Genomic DNA, 24,294 nt, shown 5'->3' on the forward strand with positions numbered 1-24,294 from the left:
TTAATGTTAAGGAAAATTAGAATAACAGCAACAAAAAAGATGGCTACTAGATCTGTTTGCAAAGCTCCCACTGACAACTGGAAAATCTGAAAAAGTTACACCTTAATGCACCAGCTGTGACAATCTATAATATACATCTCATTGTCCCACCTTGAACACCTCTGAAAGCTTTATACAGTGGAGTTGTGGTCCAATGCTTAAAAAATTGGACTGGGAGTCAGGAGTCCTGGATACTTTTCCTAGCTCTGCCACTAACTTGTGTGATTTCAGTAAGTCTCTTAACCTTTCTGTAACTGCGTTTACCCAGTTGTATAAAAGGGGATAACAACAGCTATTAATCTGCCTCAGAGAGCAGCTGTGCAGCGTAGTTCATATCAGTTATATGCTTTTGGATCATTCATGAAAAGTGCTAGATAGGAACAAGTACTATTTTTATACTGATTTGCCAGTATTAATTGCAGTTTGCTTCGCGGACCTCCTCTAGGATTTCAGAGCCCAAGCCTGGACCTAGGAGCTCTGCAGATTGCATGGATTCTACAGCCACAGAAACTCCTAAGGAGGAAGCACCTCTCTAGGGCACCCATGAAGCACTTACATGGGCTGCCAAATTCTTTCCTAGATACTGGAGTAGCAGGGCCCACATGAGAGTCTCAAATGGCTATCAGATGCTAGGAAGGTGCTGAGCATGCACAATACCTCTCCGACATCCGGAAAGACATGGGCTCTTCACTGTCTTTCTTAACGGAATCTGGGGGAACCTTAAAGGATCTGTATGGGCCAAAGACAGTGTCTTTTCACCAAAACAAAAGGGAGGACTTGTGGCACCTTAGAGACTAACAAATTTATTTGAGCATAAGCTTTCGTGAGCTACAGCTCACTTCATCGGTTTTCACCCTAACCCTAACCAATGAGGCAATGAACTTTGCACATTGAGCTAACTTTTACTAACATCGAGCATCCCATTGTACAGTTTACACAGTTTGGGGGTCTTACGTGCCCTAGAGATCCATGACAATTGGGGTCAAGATTGGTCTGTCAGTAACTACAACAAAAGACATTGTTCTATTATTTTGTGGGAAGAATACTTTTCAATAAGATATGTGGGAGCGGCTGAGATTGCTGTCTAGGCTTGTAATGGATGAAAATGCTTGTGTCCTAGTGCTCAAATGACCAGCAAAGCGTTCTGCAGCTCATCTGATAGCAAATTTTGATTTTAGGACTATGTTTAAAAGATTCCATGGTTACATAAAAAGTTTTAAGCTTGTATTTTATCACTCGATTTCAGTGGGGGCCAGATCCTCAGCTGATGTCAACCAGTATAGCTCCATTAACTAAGGATCTGAGCCATAGTTTGCCCACAAAAGCATACAGTAATAAATACAATGATAAATACAAGATGAAAACTCTATTGAGGGTTATTTTGCAATATACCATTTTTTGACCAGTTTTTTACAGCAGACATGGTTTCAAGTTTATAGGTTACTTTTTCCAAGATAAAGTATTATTAAGAATGTTTAGAATTCATAATGGGATGTTGTAATTTGTAGCCAGTGGCACCTCCATCAGAGGTTGAGGGACATGCTACCTTAAGCTCAGACATTTTTTAGACCTCTGTAAAAGCAAATGAATTTCTTTGCTTTTATTGGCTTAAGTTTCACCCTTTATGTTATGTCAATTTAGATTTTTTTCTTTTTAACATGACCCTTTTTCTCTTTCATGGTATATGCCGGCATTACTTGAAATAGATTGAACTATAAGGCTGCCTTCTCCATCGACTTTCCCCACTATGACTGGCTGAAGGCCACACCACGATTTATAATTTATTCTGTGAATCCATCACTGATTTTGTGTGTATGTTCTGTCTAGACTGAGGAAGGGCAGAAAGTCGCTCAGCCTAAATCTTCTCAGGAGCTGTCAAAGAAAGAAATCCTTACGCGTATACAAGAAGTAGTGACTGCTCGCTTTAATACCATTGCACAAGAGTTCAAAGATATCGATTGTGAGAAAGTTAATACAGTATCAAAAGAGGACTTCCGGGGTATTTGCAACCGTCACTTTCTGCTTCTGACAGACGAACAAGTACGAAAAGTATTGATTATTTAAGTGTACATCTAACTAAATTGTCATAGAGTATAGGGATGTGCGTACACATGCTAGTGTGTATATGCAAGTAACCTGATATTTTCGGTGCAAAACAAAAAGAATTGGAGAACATTATTTCATGAATATTTATTGCTGCAAGTATGAGGGATTGCTTTTTCAATATTATCTGAGTATGTGTGTGAACTACAATAATTGCAAGCTCTCTAAAGGTAAGCAGTATGTAGTACGTCCTACACTAGTGTACCAGCAGAATACATTCACATTTCAGTTGCACAAATCTTTAGCCACACTCTTAGGCCTACAGTCCTGATGAGGATTCTCTCTGTCTTTGTTGCATAACCATTCATTTCTGGTGCCTCAACAGGATCTCTACTGGTTAAATTCTGTTCTCAGATACACAGTGCAGCTTTCATTGAAGTCAGTGGGAATTGCACACATGTAGCTGAAAGCAGAACTTGGTCCCATGGGTCCAATTTTGCCCTAAAATATATGGTCACAACTCCTATTGACTTAAGTGGAAGTTACACCCATTTATATGAAGGGAAAATTGAGCTCCAAGTCTACTTTTTTCTTTTGCATCTTCTGACTATTTGTAAAGCTTTCTATGTGCCAGATCCTGCAAGCCAGGTTGGAAGTCAAAACAGCTTGGTCTAAGGGTCAGGTTCTCAGCTGATGTAAAGAGGCATAGCTCCAGTTAAGTCAATGGAGCTAGATCATTTTATACCAGCTGAGGATCTGGCTGTAAGTGTTTTATTCAAAGGACTTTATTAGGTCTGCACTGTACACTGGTGCACAAGATGGGAGAGGATGCAAGAAGTCCTCCATCCTTGTGCCCTGTGCAGTATCTGGATACAGTAGTAGTCTTTATATCTCCCTGAGCAAAGGACTTCTCAAGTCCAGGTGTACTGCTGTTCCCACATCAGCCATCATACAGGTTAGCTGAGTTGACTTTGTCATGCAGAGACAGAGATTACATCCTCTGCAAGGCTGGCATAACAGCCTTGCTTTCCAAGGGACACTGAATACATTGTATCTGTCTGAGCCACAAGGACTCCAGGAGTTTCTGCTCGAGTGGCAAGTTTCTGCCCTGCTCCCTAGCAAAATCTGCACACAATTTGACTGAAGAGCTTATCCCATCTTGATTTCATTAAATTCCTGTACTTCCATATCAACAGAGAAATCTGTAAAAGTCCTTTTATCATTTGTGATTTTTGTTTGCCATCAGGTGTTTTTCTCTTGGACAGATACCCTCTTGGCCACTGTATTTTCCAACATTTGCTTGACTGCTTCAGTGAATATTTTTTCAGGTGCAAGATGTGCTTTCAATAGCCCCTGATTCAGAAATATATTCCATAGGTCCATGTGCTGCACTGACTTACTGTTGCCAAGGTAACTATGGTTCACCCACTTCATAGACAGCTGCATTCCTTGCAATTTTTTCAGTTCTCTGACTCTTCATATTCACATATGTTGAATAACCATATTTCTTGTTCTTGAGAATGACTCAAGAGTATTCAGATTACTTCTGTAGGCACTGGCTAAGAGATCAGCTCCTAGAGGGAACTGTGGGAATTCATCCATGATGTCTGGCAGTGGTACACAAGGACTCCTTCATTTTCTTTATTGGAGTCTTCATAAGTGTCTTCTGTCATTTACTTGTGTTAATAACGTTACTGTCTGACTGAGCTTCCAGAGGAGGCTTCACCAGCATCAGTCAGCAAGCTGGTGGCTTTGGTTTCCATGCTCCCCTTAGCATCCTAAAAACAAATTCAAAGCAGGGGGAAAACTAACAATCGGGGGGAAGGCAAATAAAAGTTGAAAGTCTTCGAATACCAAGACTTATTGGCACAGTTCAGCAGCTCCATTCTAACCTCTTCTGGATGGACACTGCTGCAGATTCTTCTTTGGATTGTACTGATGTTCCCCATGAAATAAGTGATTTGTAAACAGAAAACTGTCCAGTTACTGGCCATTTTCCTGGTCATACAGGTCCCTGAGCCTGTGTTTTCAGTGACATCTGGTCAAGGGTTCCTTGCAGATGGGGTATGCTGCTATGTCTGATCTTCAGTCCCCTCAGCTGAGGTGCATTGGCTGGGGGGTAGTGTGACGTTTTGCTCTGGGTTCCTTCTGCTTGGGGTGCCCTTGGTTCCTTGGTTCTCTGAAGTTGAAACTGGTGCTCTTTATCCTGCTGTCATGCAGCATGAAGGTACTGCAGGTACTTGCAGTTTTCTGTTGCTGCTTCTTTCAGACTGATTGTTTTCTTGTACTGTTGATCTATCTGTATCCATCTGTTATCTCTTGTCATAGACTTTAGATTGTAAATTCTTTGGGACAGGGACTGTCTTTTTGTTCTGTGTTTGTCCAGTGCCTAGCACAATGGGATCCTGAGTCACGACTGGAGCTCCCAGGCATTACAATAACACAAATAATAAATAACAACAGAGGCAGGCGTAAGAGTTAGTTGCTGGCTGGTTGCTAAGCAACTAATCTTCTTTCTCAGCAGCTGTTTGGTCTCTCATCCTCCTGGGGCTAAGGAAGTGACAGTGGTTTGGGGCTTCTCTCTAGGAAATTTCTTCCACTGCTCAGCTACATTTCTAAAGTTCCCACTGGATCAGCTGCAGCCTCAGTGGAGCTTTTTATGCCCTGACTGCAGCTTGAATTTGGCAAGAATGACTCTGATTAGCCTGCAGTGCTGAGACAATGGAATCTAGCCCCTCGCCCTCCTCCCAGATTCTGTATCTGCTAAACCAAATGTGGATAGTGCTGCAGCTTCCTTGGCTGGAGTTATTGTTATTCTGTCAGAATGGGATTTCTGCTCCAAAGGCAGGGTGGATAGAAAAATAGAAGGCAGCCTGAGCTGAGATTTCAGCAGCTCAGCAGCTGTTCAACCTTCCTGCTTCACAAGAGCAGCCATGTCATGATGCGACACCCTGAAAAAATGTGGATCCTCCAAACTATAAAGAATTCCTCACTGCTTTCTACAAAATGTCCTGATTGACTTTTTTCATAGCAGATACATCTGTGGATTTCCAAGTCCCTGCATTTCACAGCTGGACTCCAAACTGTGGCCAAGACTGTGGCCCTATGGCATAAATTTAATCTAGTTGGTACTATTGAAGTCTAGTGGGATGACTTGGATGATTGGAATGTTAAAATAATGATTATAACCTATTTTAGGAAGGATTGAGTGGGCAAAATGGGAGGAGGAGTGGCTCTTTATGTCAACAATGGCATTACCTGTTTCCATGTCACTGGTAACTCAGAAGAAATTGTCTTAAATGCTTATGGATTAATGTCCTACAGATAAAGCACAAGATGGCTATGAGTTGGTGTCTGCTACAAACCACCAGATGACACTAGGAAACAGGATAACTGACTTCTCATACACTTATCTATAATGTATAGTGAAAAAAGCTGTGTGAACTTGAGGGACTTCAGGTAGAGTAACATATGCTGGAGGTTTCAGGCCTCCTGTACTAAAACATCCTTGGAGTTTCTAAATGTTATAGATGACAATTTCTTAACTCAAAAAGGGGGGATTCTGTATTAAACCTTGTCTTGACAGATAAAGAGGAACTGATCACAGAACTAAAAATTAATGGTAGGTTAAGTATGAGTGATCATGACTTGATCATACTTATAATGTGCAAACAGAATAAAGTCCAGATCAGAACTATCTCTACTTGGTGCTTTAAAGGGTCCAATTTCACAAAGCTGAAAACAATCATGAGCCAAATCAGCTGGGAGGAAGAATTTAAGCAGAAAAATGTGAATGATAAGAGGGAATTGTTTAAGGACACTTTACTAGATGCTCCAAAAGCCACAATCCAACAGTGGAGGAAATAATATCTTATAAATGAAAGAAAGGGGAACTTGATAGTAATGAACATAAATCAGAAGCTAGGAATTATAGAAAATTGAAAAGGAAAGCAAAGGGACACAAGGAGATATCTATGGCTAATACAGAGTTGATGACACTAAGACGGTTTTTAAGTATATTAGGGACAAAAAGAATCCCAACTATGGTATCAGTCCTTAATAGATGGAAATGGTAGAATGATCAATAATAATGCAGAAAAGGCAGAAGTGTTGAATAAATATTTCTCTTCTGTATATGAGAAAAAAAACCAGATGATGTAGTCATATCATATGAGAACACTTTTCATTCCATCTCAGGAGGATGTTAAACAGCAGTTACTAACGTTAGACATGTTTGAATCAGCAGGTAACTATCATCCAGATAACAATCAATGGAACAATGGGGAAGACTGGAAGAAACCTAATATTCTGCCAGTATTTAAAAGGTATAAATGGGATGACTTGGGTAATTATAGGTAAGGCTACAATTTAGTCACAGAGGTTGTGGAAGTCACGGATTCCGTGACTTCCAATAACCTCTGTGACTTCAGCCTGTGATGGTCAGGAGCCCGGGGGTTCCCTGCTGCCCATGGGGGCAGGGAGCTGCAAGGTACCAAGCTCTCTGAAGCCACAGATGGTAGGAGAACCACCTCGTTCCCGGCCACTGCGGGTCCCCAGAGCTGTAGGAGGTACCCAGAAGCTCCTGGCCGCCGCAGCTGGTGGGGGGACCCCTTGGAGCTGCGGGCAGCAGAGGTACCCTTCAGCCCCCAGCTGCTGCAGGCGGTGGGGACCCCCCACAGCTCCTAGCTGCTGTGCAGCTGCCCTGCAGATCCCCATTTTGTCACAGATATTTTTAGTAAAAGTCATGGACAGATCACAGCTTCTGTGAATTTTTCTTTATTGCCCTGACCTGTCCGTGACTTTTAGTAAAAATATCTGTGACAAAACCTTAGCATTAATTATAGGCCTGTCAGTCTGACATTGATTCTGGGCAAGATAATGGAGCAGCTGATACAAGATTGAATGAATAAAGAATTAAAGGAGGGTAATATAATTAATGCCAATCAACATGAGTTTATGGGAAATACATTCTGTGAAACAACTTGTAATATCAAGTTTGGATGACAAAAGTAATAGTGTTGATGTAATAAGATTTTGGCGAGGCATTTGACTGAGCCCTGGACAACATTTTGATTTAAAAAAACTAGAACGATATAAAATTAACATGACTTATGAAATGAGCCTGGAACATCAACCCCAGAGGAAAGTCCTGACAGAAAACCCCAAACACTTCTTCATTCCAAGTAAAACACTCAACATGACAGTTAAAGAATGGGCCTAAAACCAGACCCTAGGTTGGGAGGGAGAATGGGCAGTGCCCAGTATCAAGGTATGAAGTATTTCACTTTCCCTTTTTCGGAGCAAAAAGCCTCCCCTCTCCAGCTGAAGAAACCTCCAGCTTGGATTCCATAGTCTTTAGAGTAAAAAAGCAGTCAAGGGGGAGTGGGAGTGTTTTACAGCTAAAAAGGCTCAATAAGCAGATGACAAAATAAAAATATTGGGATGGAAATTCTGCCATGCTTAAAACAACTAGCCTGATTCTCATTTATACAAAGGCCCCTTTATACTGCCAGATATTATGTAAGAAAGAATCAAGCTCTGTCTCTCCAGGTGATATTTTAATATTGAAAGGCACTGCAAAGGCATGCTTATATATATCTATATGACATTGCCATGGCAGATCTTTCCAATCTGTATACAGCAATCTCTGCTCCTAACACAAGACCCTGCTGTTAAGGCTGTTATTGCTCAAAGTCTTTACTCAAGTGTTACTAATGGTCATAGCCAGGATAGGGACACAAAGGAAGTTACCTTTATCCCTTTCTGGATGATGCCCAATTTTTAATAACTATTAGAAAGGCTCAGCTGGAATCCGCGTAACACTATAGATGGAGTATTTCATATTAAAAATAAGTTTCACGTGGTATGGTCATTCTTCATGAGGCAATGGAAAAATCAAGACTCTGTTGTCATGGACCTTTTTGTAAAAGTAGAGGGGTTAGCCATGGTGCTCTTGCCAAATTCCAGTCAGGTATTTATAGTGTACCTACCTAAAACTCTCTCCCTCCTTTTCTGCAGTTTCCATTGTATGAACATTCTTCTTCTCTTCTTGAACTCAACTGTTGCTATATGCCATCCCAAAAGTGGCTGTAATATTTAATGTTTGTAAAGCACTGCTGAAAAAAAGATTTAAGTCAAGAGCAGTTTAAGGTTCACAATTTGATTATATTTAGAAAAAAAATCAGAAATGAAGGCCTTAAAAGGAGTGTTACTGCCTACTGAAGCATGGTTTAGTGTGACTCATTTGACTGTGAAGTGTGATACCCTTACTTACATTGTTTAGTGTTTTATACCATGAGTAGTCCCATTTAAGTTAACAGAACTACTTGTGGCATAAAGTACTATTCAGTGTGGATAAGTTTATTGCAGTCTGGTCCTTAGAATTCTGTATGTTGCCATTGGGCCAGATTCTTTATTATTATTTGATTGTGGTAGTACCTAGGAGCCTTAGTCATGGATCAGATCCCATTGGGCTGATAGCTTGGGGTCTGATCAGAGAACAAAAAGAGCCCTGCCGCAAAGAGCTTGCAATCTGAGTATAAGACAAGAGACAACAGATGAATGCAGATAGACCAGAGAATACAAGGAAACCATGAGATGGTATTGGTCAGCATGCAAGGCAGTGGTATCAGCATACCAGCAGCCCGTTATTTATTTTTTTTTGGTCAGCATCACAGAAATGGAAAGTTTTAAGGATAGTTTTGCAGCTGTTTATGGGGAGCTCCACTTAATATATGGGGCAGCACGGGAGAAACCACAAGGTGCCTGTTTGAAAATTTAACAAATGGACCATGGATGTTGACATAATGGGTCTATCAAAGGCAGGTGTGATGTCTCGATAGTGAATGAGAGAAGATGGGTGGGGTGAAGGGCCTTCAAAGTGAAGACAAATTGCTTTTGTTTGGTATGGTAGAAAAGACAGAACCAGTGGGAAGACGCAAAGTGACAGGCTAGGAACATGACCTTTGCAGCAGCATTCTGAATGAATATGAGCAGGGCAAGATTTCATTGGTCAATGCCAGGGAGAAGTTTGTTGCAGTAATCAAGGGGTGAGATGGACAAGAGTGTGTGTGGATGGATAGGAAAGACTATCTGTTAGAGATGATATGCAGAGAGAATCTGCAAGATGTAGGTATAGCCTGGATGTAAGGATCTAGAGAGAGGTCCAAGTCAAAGATGGCACCCAGGTTGTGGGCCTCAGTGACTGTCAGGATAATGGTGTTATCCATGGTGATCAGGAAAGGAGATGGGTGAGTCTATGAGGTAAAAGATCAAGAGTTCTGTTTTAGCTATGGTGAGCCTGAGCTGATGGCTAGACATTCATGAGAGAAAGACAGGCTGAAATTTTAGTTTTGACAGAAATAGACAAGTCTGGAATAGTGAGGTAGTTCAACTAACTTACTCTACTAGTAATCCCATTGGAATCAATGGGACCATTCATGCAGTGACGTGCTATTCAGAATGAATAATAAGGCTCAGGGGTGCTGGAATAATTGGTATAGTGGTGGTGCTGAGAGCCACTGAACCAAATTGTAAACCCTGTATATGATGGAAACCACTTCAAGCTGGGAGGTGCAACAGCACCCCCAGCACCCCTAGTTCCAGGACCTATGATAAGGGTACCATAACCTGGCCCCATCTCTTCTGAAATAATAGTGTGTATTATACCGATGCAGTTCATGACACTGTATTTTACCTATATAAGGCTGTAAACTGCTGTAAAGTTTTCCTACAGCATTCATTTAAGTTTTGCGAGGAGACATTTTTGCCCTCAGAGTGAAACAAAATTGTTGATGCAAATACAATAACTGAAAAATCTGAACAGCCTATTGAGATGTTCGTAGAACTGAGGTGCACCTGGTAGAATGAGAAACTTGCTTCATGGTACTTAGACAGGATGCAGGTGCACCATGCATTTGATTTACATTTTCTGTTAAAGCATTCTTATATACTGTAGTACAGTCACTGTGTCTAATCAGAAGGTTTAATGGTCTTAAACAGCTCACTAAGGGTCCAGTTCAATTAAAAAATGTCCTACAAAATCCCTTTTTCATTGTTTTCCCAGACTTACACTGACTTCTACAGAGAAGCTGTAAATTTTTTTATTAAATTGGGCCCTAGGATTCCTGTCATTCCAAGTCACTTTCTCATTTTCCTTTCAACATTTTCTGTAACAGTCTGAGTATGCAATATACTTTTCCAGCTAACGTTTACAAAAATGGTCTTTTGCTTCTCCATTAGTTTGAAAACCTCTGGAATACAGTGCCTGCTGATGCCAATGGAAAACTGAAGTACTGTGATTTTTTGAAGAAGTTCAATTCCGAAGTAGTGACAATGCCATCAGATACTCCAGCCACGAACAATGCTGCATTTTCTTCCAAGCCCGCTACCCCTGCTGAGCCTGGGTCACGGTTACCTTCTCAGCCTTCACGTCCCAAGACAGCATCTTCTCCTTTAGGTCAAGTAAAAGTAGGTGTTTGATCACTTAAGGACTTTTCTAGGTTTTCACTTTTCTAGGTTTATTAAGGGCCTGATCCAATACTAATAGAAGTAAATGAAAATATGAAAAATGAAAATGACTTCACTGGGCATCAGATCAGGCCCAAATGTCTGTTGAGAAAAGCTTTGGCACTTTGCAGAGAATTTGGGATGATAAAAAAAATGGACTTGATCCTCTGTAGGTATAAACTGTGTAGCTCAACTGAAACCAATGGCGTTATGCTGTTTATACCTGCTGAGGATCTTGGCCATTGTCTTACGAACTCACAAATGAGTCATATTGTAAATAAATACCTGTTATTTAACATAGGACAGTCACCTTTGTGGGAACAAAGTGAATAGGCCCAGCCATAAAAGCTCAGCTGCTGAAAAAGCAACATAAAAAATGTAAGATTTTTACCATAGGTCACCAGCCCAAGTTAGTATTGACCAAAAGTTATTACCCTCTGATAGCTGCTAGGCAGTCTCTCGGAAATGTATTGGTTGTCTGAGTCCAGTTTTTGGTACATGTTTACCTGGGTCACAAAATCTACCATCATAATTGGCAGCCTTCTCTTCAGACTCAGCACAGAGGCCAAAGACTGAATGGACTGAGGGACTAACCAGGCCCCATCTCCCATTTTGGTTAGAAGCATCTTGACAGGGCAGTATAGGTGAGTTTTTCCAGCTTTCCAGGACTGCAGTCTCCCGGAATATCTCTCTGGCATCTCTCCCAAGCACTAACTTTCATAGAAGATTATGAAAATCTTAAAAGAAGAAAGAATGAAAGAGTTAGCCAATATTCCTCCTGACAGTTTGAATCTCTTGGCTGTATATTCTTCTAGTCAGCAACTTATAAATTCTTCAGTGCTTGGAAAAAAATGATTCATATTACTGCTGACTATACTTAGATGGTTAGCTGTTGAAAAAACACTAGCCAATTGAATAGACTTAAAGATGCAACAAATTTCCCACAGTTGGTAAGTCTAAAAGCATTGGCCAGTTGTGAACTTGATTATTGTACTGTCTGTAAGTTGTTCCATCGGAGAGGCCTGACAGTTGGTCACATGCTTCATTTATGACCAAGGGATTGATCCGTTGACTTCAGTGAGAATTGGAACTTTCCTCTTTAGCTTATGAGCTGGACCCAGAAAGATCATAGAAGAGGAGCAGAGGCCCCCCAAAATGCACATCTCTTGAACATCCCCAGGTCAACCTTATCACCACTCATCTCCCTAGAAGTGCCATCGTGGCTGTGCATAAAATTGGTGTGGGGATCATGGCCAAGATTTATGATGTAAGCCTGAGATCTGCAAGAATACACAGCAAAGACCCAGTGAATATTGCATTATACTCTGGCTCCCTTCACAAATGTCAGTGCAGCACACACTATACTGCTAAAGGCTGAGGGCTCACAAGCCCATGCTTAATCCCTCCTTATTCTCAGAATGAATCATAAATTCTACTGAGTAAGGAACCTACTACAAAGAATAATTGTTCCCCTTCTCCCTCTTCTGCTTCTGAGGAGAACTCCCCTGTGGTGATCTGTGAAGGGAAAGAGATGGTTGGAGAATATACAGGGAACATACTCTGCACCCTTCCAATCCTTTTCTCTTGTAATGGGGTTTTACTGTTCCTCTCCATGCTGCCTAAAGGGAGGGGAATATATGACCATATTTTAGGTAGGCTTGGCAGAATTCAGGGGTTTTTTTTTATAATTTTGACATAATATTGATGTTTATTTTTAAGCATTTTTGACATCTATTAATTTAGATGTTCATAGTTGCAGGAAATTACAGGGAGAACATACAAGGTGGGGCAGACAGCAGTTATTTAATGACAGTAGATATTGAGATTTTAAAAGTTAGTTTTATAACCATTAAAACACAAACACTACATGTCGAAATCTACAAAATAAATATTCTTATATCAAACTGTATTAAATTCTTAAGCAGTATTTTTCTTACTTTGCCTGTCTGTAAATTTCAGCTATAATCTATAAAATATTTTTGTTGGGTTATGTGTATATGATGAAATCGTTGTTTACTGACATTTACTGATAAAAATCGAATACTTTCAAGCCTAATTATAAGGTTCTTTCACTTACTGTTAAAATTTATAGTAAGCAAATTAGTATACTTGCTTTAAATTGTCACTATCCAAGAACTTGTGCATCGATCTATTTATTGTGAGATTGACATCAAATGACATTTTTAAAACAAATATATCTGCCAGTTAAGGAACAATGGGTTCAAGGGGGGAATATATACAACTGAGCTATGAGTTAAGCAGACTCAAGAAATTACAGACAGAAAAACACTCGGTAGATTCAAGGTAGATCAATTTCCAGCCTACTAATATGTTCCTCAAAGTAGAAGCATTTTTACTTTAATGCTGACACAAATCAGATCATAAATAAGGATGCTGCAAACAGTGAGGTATGCTAAAGTTATGAAGCACTAGAACTGGGATTTCTTTTAGTGTTTTGTCTACATAAATATTCAAATTTGTCTGTTACTTTAGACTCCAATGTCCAGCCGGCCTCGTACTGCAATGGCATGGTCCCCACCTTTACTGAACTGCGAACCAATAGAAAATAAAATAAGAAAGATCATTCAACATTCCTGGAGAGAAATACTGAAAGACTGTAGAGAGAAGGATGTTGACCGGCTAGGAGAAATCTCAACATCCGATTTCTTAGGTTTGTTGCCATCTGAAAATTGTGTTATCTCATGTTAAAATGTGCTCCAGTTTTTTTCTAGGTGCCAATCTATGGGATAACCCTGCCCTTAACAAGTGGTATCAGCTGCATGAGTGATCCAGGTTCTATTATGCTATTGTAATGCAGAATTGCTCAAGTGCGGTTTGGGGGAATGCACTGCTCGGCAGACTTTGCTGCTCATTTGAAAGGGAGAGCATGGTTTTAGGTGGTGTTTGTAACATAGCATAGCATATGTACTGGAAGACTGGCCACACTCCCCAGCAGAATATTCCCTTGTGGAGCTGGGGAGCGATAGTAAGTACAGGCCCCGGATGTTTTTCCTAGCGCTCCCTCAAGTGGTCCTCTTGAAGTCAATGACAAGACTTTTATATATTTCAATGGGAGCAGAATTTCATTCTTAGATAGGTATGCTGCTCTTCTGCTATGGAGTCGTGGGAGGACAATTCTCTGTGCCCTCTTTCCCCAATCAGGGTATCTGCATGGACAGGACAGACTTTTGGCCTAAATAATAGCATATAGATTCGTATACCATTTGTATAGGAACAGTTACAGCTCAACGAATATTGGACTTATTTCTTGCGTTGTCTTTAAAGTTTTTATCACTTACCTGTTATCCTGCTAAATGTGAATTGTTTCCTCCACCCCTATGTATAGCAGGATCCAGATAATGCATTTATGTGACAGTCACTGGAACTGGTGGCCTGTCAACATATACCTAATAACTAGTCAATCCAATTTTTATTTTAAAACAAAAGTCACCTATTTGCAAGGATGGCAAATTGACTATCATTTGTTATTTCTGTGTTTCTTTCAGCCATTGCAGAGAAGTTCAGTTTGGATTTAAGTAAAGAAGAGATTAGCCAAATAGCAACAAAATATGACATTAAGAACAATGACAAATTTGCATACTGCGACTTTCTCCAAAGCTGTGTCCTATTAATGAAACCACAAGAAAGTTCATTGCTACAAAGGATGATCATTCAGAAGCCACGAATATCGGTACATTCATGGGTTTGTCTAGCTATTTGTGGACAGTTTCTGATGCAGAAACAGAGTATTTTAGGTCTTGAGCCTGTAGTCATTGTATGCATAGAATCCCAGTGACTTTCCATGGAGTCCAGTGACTTCAGTTGACTTATTTTATTCATGTGGTATTTACTTTAGTCGGAGCATCTGCAGAATCAGGCACTATGTGTCTGGTTCATAGTACAATCTAGATACAGTTTGATTAATTATCAGCAATTGACCATATCTATAAACTTTAAAAAATGTGTTGAGAGGTATAAGAAAGGCCTAGAGGAAGACAGTCTGGGCTGATGAGTTTCAGGGTTAGATTCTGTCTGAAGGCAACAGAAAGTAGGGGGGGGGGGTGGACTGTCAGGAAGCTGGTTACTCCCAGAGTCTCTGCTTCAGCCCCAGCCCAGCCAGAGAGCAGCTGTAATCTGTGCCTCTTGTCAATGGTCTTTTAAGGACAATCTGCCAACTGGGGATAGCCAGTGTGCATTGCACTCTGTCTACTCTTCATGACCTGCATCCCCAGCACCAGCACACATGCTTCCAGCGTGCCCCTTGTACCAGATACAGGGAAGAGAGATGCATAGAACCTAGCTGTTCCCAGCTGGGCATCCCCAGCAGGAAAGTTACAGGCAGTTTAACCTGCAATGGCACCCCCTGGCATATCTGGCTTCATAGGAACTATCAATCATTCATTATCAGTATGGAAATTAAGGCAAAACTATCAGATTTTGCTTCAGACAATTTCAGATTTTTCACCTGAAGTTCCCTTTATGCACAGATTTGATACTGTGAAATTCTGTCTCAGAGCTTGGGATGGAAAGAGCCATAATTTGAGCTCTTGTCTAGTATCATTTTCTATTTATTCATTTAAGTTTATAAAGTATAATGAAGTGCCCATCCCATGTTCTGGACACCTTTACATGAAGTAATTTTCACAATAACATTTTTATAAGAGATTGTTCCACTGTATACAAATTCATACCAATAGGCATAATAAAAATAAAATAAAACCTTTTGCATGACAGGAGCAATAATAAAAATACCCTGTGGCTCTCAACCCCCCCCCCCCTTTTCTCAAAAGCCAAATAAAGTTTGCAGGCAACACAGAGACTCAGGAATTATAAATAATGAAGAGGACAGGTCAATAATAGAGTGACCTGAATTGGTTGGTAAACTGGGCTTAAGCAAACAATCTGAGTTTTTTAATATGGCTAAATGTAAAAGTATACATTGAGGAACAATTTAAGAATGTAGGTCATATTTTCAAGATGGGGGACACTGTCCTCAAAAGCAGTTATTCTGAAAAAGTTTTGGGGTGAGGGGGGTGGATAATCAGTTGAAAATGAGCTCTCAGTGCAATGCTATGGCCGAAAGGACTAATGAAATCCTTGGATGTATACACTGGGGAATATCAAGGAGGAGTAAAAGAGGTAAAATGACCTTGCATTTGGCACTGGTGTGACCACTGCTAGAATACCGTGTCCAGGTGTGGTGTTCACAATTCAAGAAGCATATTGATACATTGGAGAGGGTTCAGAGAAAAGCCATGAGAATGATTAAAGGACTAGGAAACATGCCTTATAATGATAGATTCAAGGAGTTCACTTTATTTAGCTTAACAAAGAAGAACCTACATGAGGAATAAATATTTGATAATAGGCTCGTCAGTCTAGCTGCGAAAGGTATGACACCATCCAATGGCTGCAAGTTGAAGCTAGACACTTCAGACTGGAAAGAAGGTGTACATTTTTAAGTGAGGATAATGCACAGATTTTGCCACAGAATGGGATGGGGTCAGTTTCAACAGCAAGGTTAACCCCACATTAACCCCGCATTAGCCATTGGCACAATTTACCAACAGTTGTGGTGGATACTGCATCACTGGCCATTTTAAAATCAACAGTGGATTTAAAAATAAAAATAAAGTATGGTCTAGTTCAAAAGGAATTATTATCTATTGCCTGTTATGCAGGAGATCAGACTGATGATCACCATGGTCCCTTCTGGCCTTGGAATCTATGAGAAGCTGGGCCTTTAGCTTCTGTGGAGACATGCAGACGCTGAGCTATAGAGAACAGTCTGGGTCCCACAGCCAGGGTGAAGGGCTCTCTTTATACTGTAAACAGTCCACAGGGGCCCTCACGATAGTTGACGTAAATTTACATTAGGCAGCTGAGTTAGTCGTGATGGGACAGCAAATCCTTCCTTAGCTTTAGACTTCCTGAGATTAAGGTGAATTTCACCCTCAGTGCTCAGGGCATTGCACCAGCTGTACAGTGCTGTCTGTGCACTTACTGCATGCTGTGGTAGAACTGGAGTTTCCAGTACCCTGTGCAGCCTGCATAAAGCAACTGTGGTCTCCAACCCTGCACACTGGCTGGAATAACAGCTGGGTGGAGGGCAAACAGCAGCCCCTACCAAAGTAAAAAACAACAAGAGGCAATAAATTCTCTCCCAGTTATTCCCATACTAGATTTTGACTGTCCTGCCCCAACTATAGAACTGTTCAGAACCTGGTTACAAGAAATATTATATAATGGGGCAAGTATTCTTTTTTACCCTCCTGCTGTGCTTGGCTGATGAATTTAGCTACCTTCAGGCAAAATTTGAATATGAAAACTTGCAACCTGAACAGTGAATTTTCCAAAGAGTTATAAGTAACTGAAAACAGAGGCTTGGAAGGGGAGCAGTTGTGTGACTTTAATTGCTGCTTCTCTGTAATGTGTATAAAAGCAGAGGCCTTTGTTTAAATATATATATATAATCTGATAAAGAATTACATTAATTTTACAAACACACACAAATTTTGGGCTTTAACAGTGTTTAAGTGTTTCAACCTCACTTGCTGAAGAATATTAGAAGGTGAAGAGAATCTAATAGCATTTATTCTGCACCACTCAAGGGTACAGTCAGTCTTTGGTACAATCAGAATTTCACTGTAACACCTTTACATTTCAGCATATGCCTGCACTCCTCTACCATTCTCTTTATATTAACAAATGCCCATCTTTCTCCCCCACCCACCCCACTTTGCTAGAGGAGTCCTGGACCACAGAGCCTGACATTCTTCAATGCAATGCTAAGAATTCAACCCCAGATCTTGCACTGCTGGAGACCGATGAGACGAACGTTTAAATCCTATGATGAAAGTGGGAGCGGGCTGTTAAGTGTTCAGGATTTCAGGCAGGTAAATTGCATTTACTAATCTAAAACTAACAAACTGAAAACCAAAAAGTCTCTAAATAACCTTACTGAAACAGTTTCCAAAATCATGTCAACTATACATTTGCAGATTTATTTGCTGTGACATTAATACTGAGTACTAATAATAATGGCAATCGCCCTCTTTCCAATGCATATGCAAGCGCATGACTTCTTTCACACCAGAACTGAGAAAAGAGTTCTTTACAAGCTCAAGAGGGAGAGAGGGAAGCAGGCTGATGAGGAGAAATCCTTTCTACCACGCCTCTCTGCAGCCACTACTACAGCCTCAGGATGAGCTAGTATGTTCACTTATGAAGCGGGGAGTAGCCTTGTGTACTCCTCCTTATCATAAGAGAGCCCAGCTGGAGTACCATCCTGTTGCAGGCCACAGTTTGACAGGTACACCTGTCTCAGTTTCCCCTTCAAGTCCCCCGCAAACAGTCCAGAGAGTCTTTTTTAGTGCAAATAGCCCTTGTGGGTTAGTTTATTACAGAAGAAAACTCCACACACACATAGCTGTAGCTCACGAAAGCTCATGCTCAAATAAATTGGTTAGTCTCTAAGGTGCCACAAGTACTCCTTTTCTTTTTGCGAATACAGACTAACACGGCTGTTCCTCTGAAACCTGTCATAATCCCAACACAGTAATCCAGGCTATACATTAAATACAGCACCAGGACCCCTCAGCACACCCCAGCTCTCCAGCACAGCCCTCTCTGGCCCTGGGGCTTCAGTTCTCTGGCTCCAAGAGCCTTTAAGTATCACCCTCTACTGCTCTTAGCCTTCATCCCCCTCCAGCCTTCCCTGGCTCAGGACAGACAGCTAGGTAGCCCCTCCACTGGCTTCCTAGACCTCAGCCCTGGTAAGGTCTCCTAGCACTGGCTCTGCCTGTCTTGAGAGTCAGCAGGTTAGCCTCTCCAGTAGCTTCCTAATAATTCCTTCCTCCTTCCCAAGAGGGCCTACTGAGAGTCTTCTATTCACTAGAGCTTTTCTAGAAACTACCACTCTCCTGACTTCTCCTATCTACCTCTTTCTCACTGATCTTTTATTGCTCCCGGGTGCTGCCACAGCCCTTTAATTGTCCAAACTGGGAGCACCTGTTTTGGCACAAGGCCACTGGATCTGCTTCACTTACAGGGGCCAGACACCCTTGTATAGGTGGAATGACTCTATCCTCTCTTTCTGCCCCTGTGCTTGCCAGTGGAACACAGATCTGTGCTACATAGGGATATGTATCCTCTGCATGGGCTTCTTAGATCCAGCACCTTGCCAAACAGCAGAACCACACCAATTTCAGTGTCTTCAAGGCTGCTCCCCACCTTCAGTGCCTTATAGCACTGTGAGGCCAGGGATTAGTGCTGTACTCCTGGATTCACACTGCTGGGGAGTTTGATTGCTGCTTAGCATACATTTTACTTCTTGTTTCAAGATCCTTGACATTTCTGTAAATAGAAATCAAACTCATAATATGAACTATGGGAACTACCTCCATTCACCAGTCATGTTGCAAGGATAAAAAAAAAAAGATGCATGAAGCTGTTTAATTAACCTTGAGTCCAAATGAGATACCACTGACCTTCTCCACCTGCTGTCTTTGCCACTTAAAACATTTGGTAAAATAATGGGTCAGTCCTCAGCTGCACCAGGTAGTTAGCCATCGTTCAGCTCCCCACTTCCTGAGGCTGCCAGGAGCCAAAACATCCCCAGGTGTAACTTAAAGCAAACTGAAGACCTAAGGGCAGAGGTCCCATAGAAATTGCTCTAATGGGCTGGGCTCAGTTAGAGCAAGGTGTGGTCCAGCCTTACCACATATATGTTCTTCAGACATGCCACTACATGAAGGTTGGGGAGCAAGATACATAGAGCTATGTCAGCTTTAGGCCTGAGGTTTCCCCTATATGAGAGTAGCTTTCTGGTTGCTTTGTACTATCTCAGGAGTGTATAGCTACTGCAGTAGGGGTGAGGATCTGGCCCAGTGTATTTTTTAAAAATTTTGTGCAATGTCAAGTTTGTCAAGCATTTGGTAATAACTTTTTAACTCAAGCCGCTCTATCTCAAACAATTTATTTACATTAAGAGAAAAATGAAACCACCCCATTTCTGTGATAGGATCTACTAGGGAAGTTGATTTTCCCCCTGCAATACGTAAGTGCTACTCTTAAAAAGTTTTCCTTAAGGTATAACAGACAAAAAATAAATGTGTTGCATAACAGACTGTGCTCGGCAAGTATTTGGCTTCAGCGGCTCCTTAGATGACAGTTGATTTCATGAGGTCAAGAATTAACTGCAGCATAAGCAATAGAAGTGCATTTATATGTATTAAACGATACGCATTGAGCCAGGCAATGTTTTGCTAAGACAGTCAAATTACCCCCCAAAGAAGGGAGAAATCAGAAATGGGGTTGCAGTGAGGAGTGATTGAAGTGAGATGATGTAAGATAAAAGAAGTAAGCAGAGAGGTATGTGGATAACTTACAGGAGGGAAAAGCTCTCTGCTATCAGCACTCTCGTAGTTATCAAGGCTGGGAGATATATGAAAGGGAGGAGCGAACAGGCTGACCACTTTTGATACCAGTGCTCCGCATAAGCACTGAAGTAGACACACATAGGTATATGTGGCTACTCTAATACCAGCAGTATAGTGATTTCAGATACTGGCTTGGCTCAGACTTATCTGAGTTTCACATAAAATCAGTGGCAACCAGTAAAGTACAAAAGGAGTTACCCAGATCAGAAGATGTCAGGTGCTGGGGGAGATCCTGCTGGAAAACAACCTATTGCAGAGCCAGTGGACAGCACCTACAGGTACCCTGCAGGATGTATGCTTTAGAAGCACCTTAAACTAAAAGTAATACTAAGAAATAAACATCTCTTTAGCCTTGGTGTCAAAGGCATTAAGGGCCAGTTTTTTAAAAGTATTTAGGTGTCTAAAGATGCAGATAGATGCCTAGTTGGATTTTCAAATCACCTAGGCACCTAACAATCATCGAACTCAATTGGAATTGGGCACTTAAGTTCTTCTGAAAATCCCACTGTCCACCTGTTTGCGCTTTAGGCACCTCCATACCTTTAAAAATCTGGCTCTTAATGTCTGTCACATCAGGTACCACCTGGTCAGTAGTGCTCTCATTAAAGTTTAAGGAAAGAACTCTTAATGTTGCTCTTAGGAGAATTACGGCACGCAGTGCCCCTTTAGAAATGCATATCACCACATACATAAGGGTTCTCACAGGTGGAGCGAGTAGATCTATTGGACTGGATTGTTCCTTCTGCTTCTTCAGGTTTGGAGGACCCTGATCCCCTAAGGAGGGTGCAAAGGGAGAAGCCACAGTGGTTAGCATCATCTGCTCATGTGGAAGCCCTCTCGTGCGTGTATTATGTAATTCAATCTCCACCTGTGGTGAGAAAGTGGGTAGGCTGCTAGCTATTCTCAATGGCACCATCACCTGGATCCCTGCAGAGCTTCTGAGAGCAATTGCTGCTTGGGCCAACGTACAATAAATCACTACCCAAGGGAGGATTCAGGAGCAGCCGCCAAGGTAGCTATGCTGGCACAGGAAAGCTGGGAGGCAACAGGAAGATTCTGGTCTTCACAGATTTTTATGAAATTTGAGACCGTGGGGCTGAACCCTCAGGCAGTTTTGCAAAGGGTTTATGAGAGAGACTTACGTGGTGCATTGGCCTGTGCGAGCCCTGCGCCCAGCACTGAATTTCACCCTTGGCTCCTAACTTTACGTGAGCAATGTGGGTGTTAGGAATTGTAGAATCCTCATCGCTGGAGGTTTTTAAGTGCAGACAAACACCTGTCAGGGATGGTCTAGGCAAACTTAATCCTCCCTGAGCCCAGGGAGATGGAGTAGATGACTTCTTGAGGTTCCTTCCAGCCCTGCCTCTCTATGATTTTATGACATTCTGTGTATTTTGCAGGTGCTGCGTCAGTATCACATCAACCTGACTGAGGAAGAGTTTTTTCACATTTTGGAATTTTATGATAAAACATTATCTTCAAAAATTTCCTATAATGATTTCCTCCGGGCATTCCTGCAGTAGGAAATGGAAGGTGTCATCAAATGCAAGAAACTACAGATAACAGAGCTAATGACTGATTTATAATTTCTGATTTCTAATTAATAAATTAACCAACTACAGCCTTTCTTGCATCAGCAATCTCAAAATACTTACAATTCTGACAAATACAGTGGCCACAGATTGTAGAGGAAATCTACATGGCAGAACTATTAATAGTCACATAATCCATTTATCTGAGAAAAATGATACCACTTAAAGTTGTTATAGTAATGATTCTTAAGACCTTACAGGCATCTGCAAAAGAAATACATTTAAGAAAAATCTTTTTTCTAATTAAAGAGTTTTATTAATTAAAACCCCTTTTTTAATTTCAGTAAAAAGGTTTGAAAGGCCTACTATTCACTTTTATAAGATAATAGAAATAATACATTTGGAAAATTATATTATCCTTCATTATTAGAAAATTGTCTGCTTTACAATCTGCCTTCCCCCCGGCCCCCCCCCCCCACTTGATTATGCAGTGACATATTTATCTCTCCAGTAGCTTTATATGTTGACATGGAACAGCTACTCTACTCTGAACAGATACACTAGCTGTGCCTTAACATGTCATCTTTTTCCACTGAAACCTTTCTCCATAATTTTCCCATATTATAACATACAAATGGAAGTTAAAAATAAAATTAGAAAAAGCTAATTCGCTATTCACTATTGTATTTGTCACTGCAAATGTGGAAGTGTATTACCACTAACATGTGTCTCCTCATATTAACTTTGAGGATTATTTTTATGGATAAACTATTTTTTATAATATATAGTGCACTAAAAGTAAAAAATCCAGTTAGATTTATTGGTTTTGCAAAAGTGAATAGTTTGAGCACCTATTAGAAAATTATGGGAAAAGGTTTAAATGGAAAAAGGATAACATGCCAAGACACAGCTAGTGTGTCTATGGTATATGTAGATTTTAAAAGCGAAATTAAAAGATAATTATTTTGACTGCCAATCTCTTTGGTAAGCAATGAACTTATGATAAGCAGGTTCTGTTTTCTGGGCTTCTATCAAGACTCAAATGGGAACATTCTCTCAGTAACCATTAGGTCAGTACATCTCTTTGTGGCATCTTGGATGTGTTCTCTGCCGCCCAGTCCTTTTCACTGATTTACTGAAGAGCTCTATGTCACCACGATATGTGGTTGTTTTCCATGTTTCTTTGCTTTCCTTCAAATCAAAAATAATTTTTTAAAAAAGGGAAAGAAACATCTCAAAGAACAAGTTCTACATCTATAAGTGAGTCTCTTCACAGTCATTGTCTAGAAAGTGATCTGTGGTAGGATGTTTGAATGAAGGCATAAAAGGTGCAAACATGTTCTATACCTAACATTTTTCATGCATTTATAGCAACATCTTAAAAGAAGCTGGTAAAGTAGCATCAAAGACTTCAATACAAAGCAGAGTAACTACTAACTGGGAATAATGCACATCCAAACAATTTCTCTTTCTTATTGCTGGTGAACTTGCCAGCCATTACTATGGGTCTGATCCGAAGACTGTTGAAGTCAACTGAAAGATTCCCACTGACTTTAATGGGCTTTGAAACAGGCCTTATCTGAGGAAATACTTACTCTCATTTGAAACTTCAAAGAAGATGTTTGGTGGATTTGAAATAAAAAGTGTTAATGAGACTTGGGGTTGTTGGGCTTTGGTGATTTTGGTTCTTGATCTCCAATATCAATATGATCTGTATTTTGTTTATCATACACACTTCAGGAACACTTGTTATATATACACAAGGAATTATACTTGAAAATTGATACACTTGAAATAGTAACACAAAGGATGCTTTGTTACATTTTCTTTGAAAAGTATTTGCCACATATAAATCCATACATCAGAACTGCATTTAGTGCTTAGGTATATGACTAGAATGATGTAAGGGGTTCTCTTCTACCAACCCAATGTGCAAAAGTTCCAAGTTCCATTTACAGGTAATTTATACGGATTCACATAAATAAAAGAATCTAAAATCCATTTCACCTTGTTACGTTTAATTTTATTCTGAAAACTGCTCAAGACATTCCTTTTTTATGAATATTTTCCACACTTAATGTACATCAGTCAATGAAATTCAAATGCAATATACCCATACTGAGTTCTGTTATTTCTATGCTGTTTGCAGTTGTAAAAGTATTAATTTTCACCAAATTTACTATTTGGAATATACCTAAACAAAATATAATAAAAATCAAAACTTGACATAATTCTTTTGGAAGTAGGGATGTTTCTTTATTGATATATTACTTACTAATAAGAAAAGAAAAAAACCTAGAAGTTCAGTAAATTTTCTTTCGAGTTCCTATGATGGGAGTGTGATAATTTGGTCCGATTTTAGATCAAAAGCAATACGAACATCTCCATCTCTTTGCTACATTATGGCATGCAGCGCAGCTACTGTGATTCATGTCGGAGACAGGATTCATCTCCTTGCTTCCAATCATCTCAGGATCTGTGTTGTCTTTGGGAGAAATGGCTCCGGGAGGGGGTGTCTCAGGATTTCTTGACACTTTATGCCAGTATATTTTTCATTAGTGCTACTGGCAGGAAAATCAGACTCAACAACTCCAAAGGGATTAAAGAACAATCTTTTTGCTGTAAAAACAAATCAAATCATGCTGGTTTTTTTAGTGAGTTCTTAAAGGCATGGATGGCATTTGCCAACTGTTTATCCAACCTCAAAAACAAACTGAATTTCCACTGCCAGC

At 40.4% G+C, this 24,294-nt stretch overlaps 1 protein-coding gene across 2 annotated transcripts in view; it reads left to right on the forward strand.

Annotated features, from left to right (window-relative positions):
• The window catches only part of EFCAB6 (EF-hand calcium binding domain 6), a 154,508-nt gene extending 130,725 nt beyond the window's left edge, over nt 1–23,783 (forward strand). For both annotated transcript variants that reach the window (XM_075121373.1, XM_075121374.1), the window contains exons 26-31: nt 1,867–2,079; nt 10,324–10,551; nt 13,084–13,261; nt 14,097–14,281; nt 17,337–17,486; nt 21,431–23,783. In XM_075121373.1, the coding sequence (XP_074977474.1) occupies nt 1,867–2,079; nt 10,324–10,551; nt 13,084–13,261; nt 14,097–14,281; nt 17,337–17,486; nt 21,431–21,553 (1,077 nt within the window). In that variant the 3' untranslated portion in view covers nt 21,554–23,783. The remainder of the gene's footprint in view (nt 1–1,866; nt 2,080–10,323; nt 10,552–13,083; nt 13,262–14,096; nt 14,282–17,336; nt 17,487–21,430) is intronic.
• Nucleotides 23,784–24,294: the final 511 nt, after the last annotated feature.

The sequence above is a fragment of the Caretta caretta genome, chromosome 1 (genome assembly GCF_965140235.1).
Source record: "Caretta caretta isolate rCarCar2 chromosome 1, rCarCar1.hap1, whole genome shotgun sequence".
In the NCBI taxonomy this organism is placed as follows: Eukaryota; Metazoa; Chordata; order Testudines; family Cheloniidae; genus Caretta; species Caretta caretta.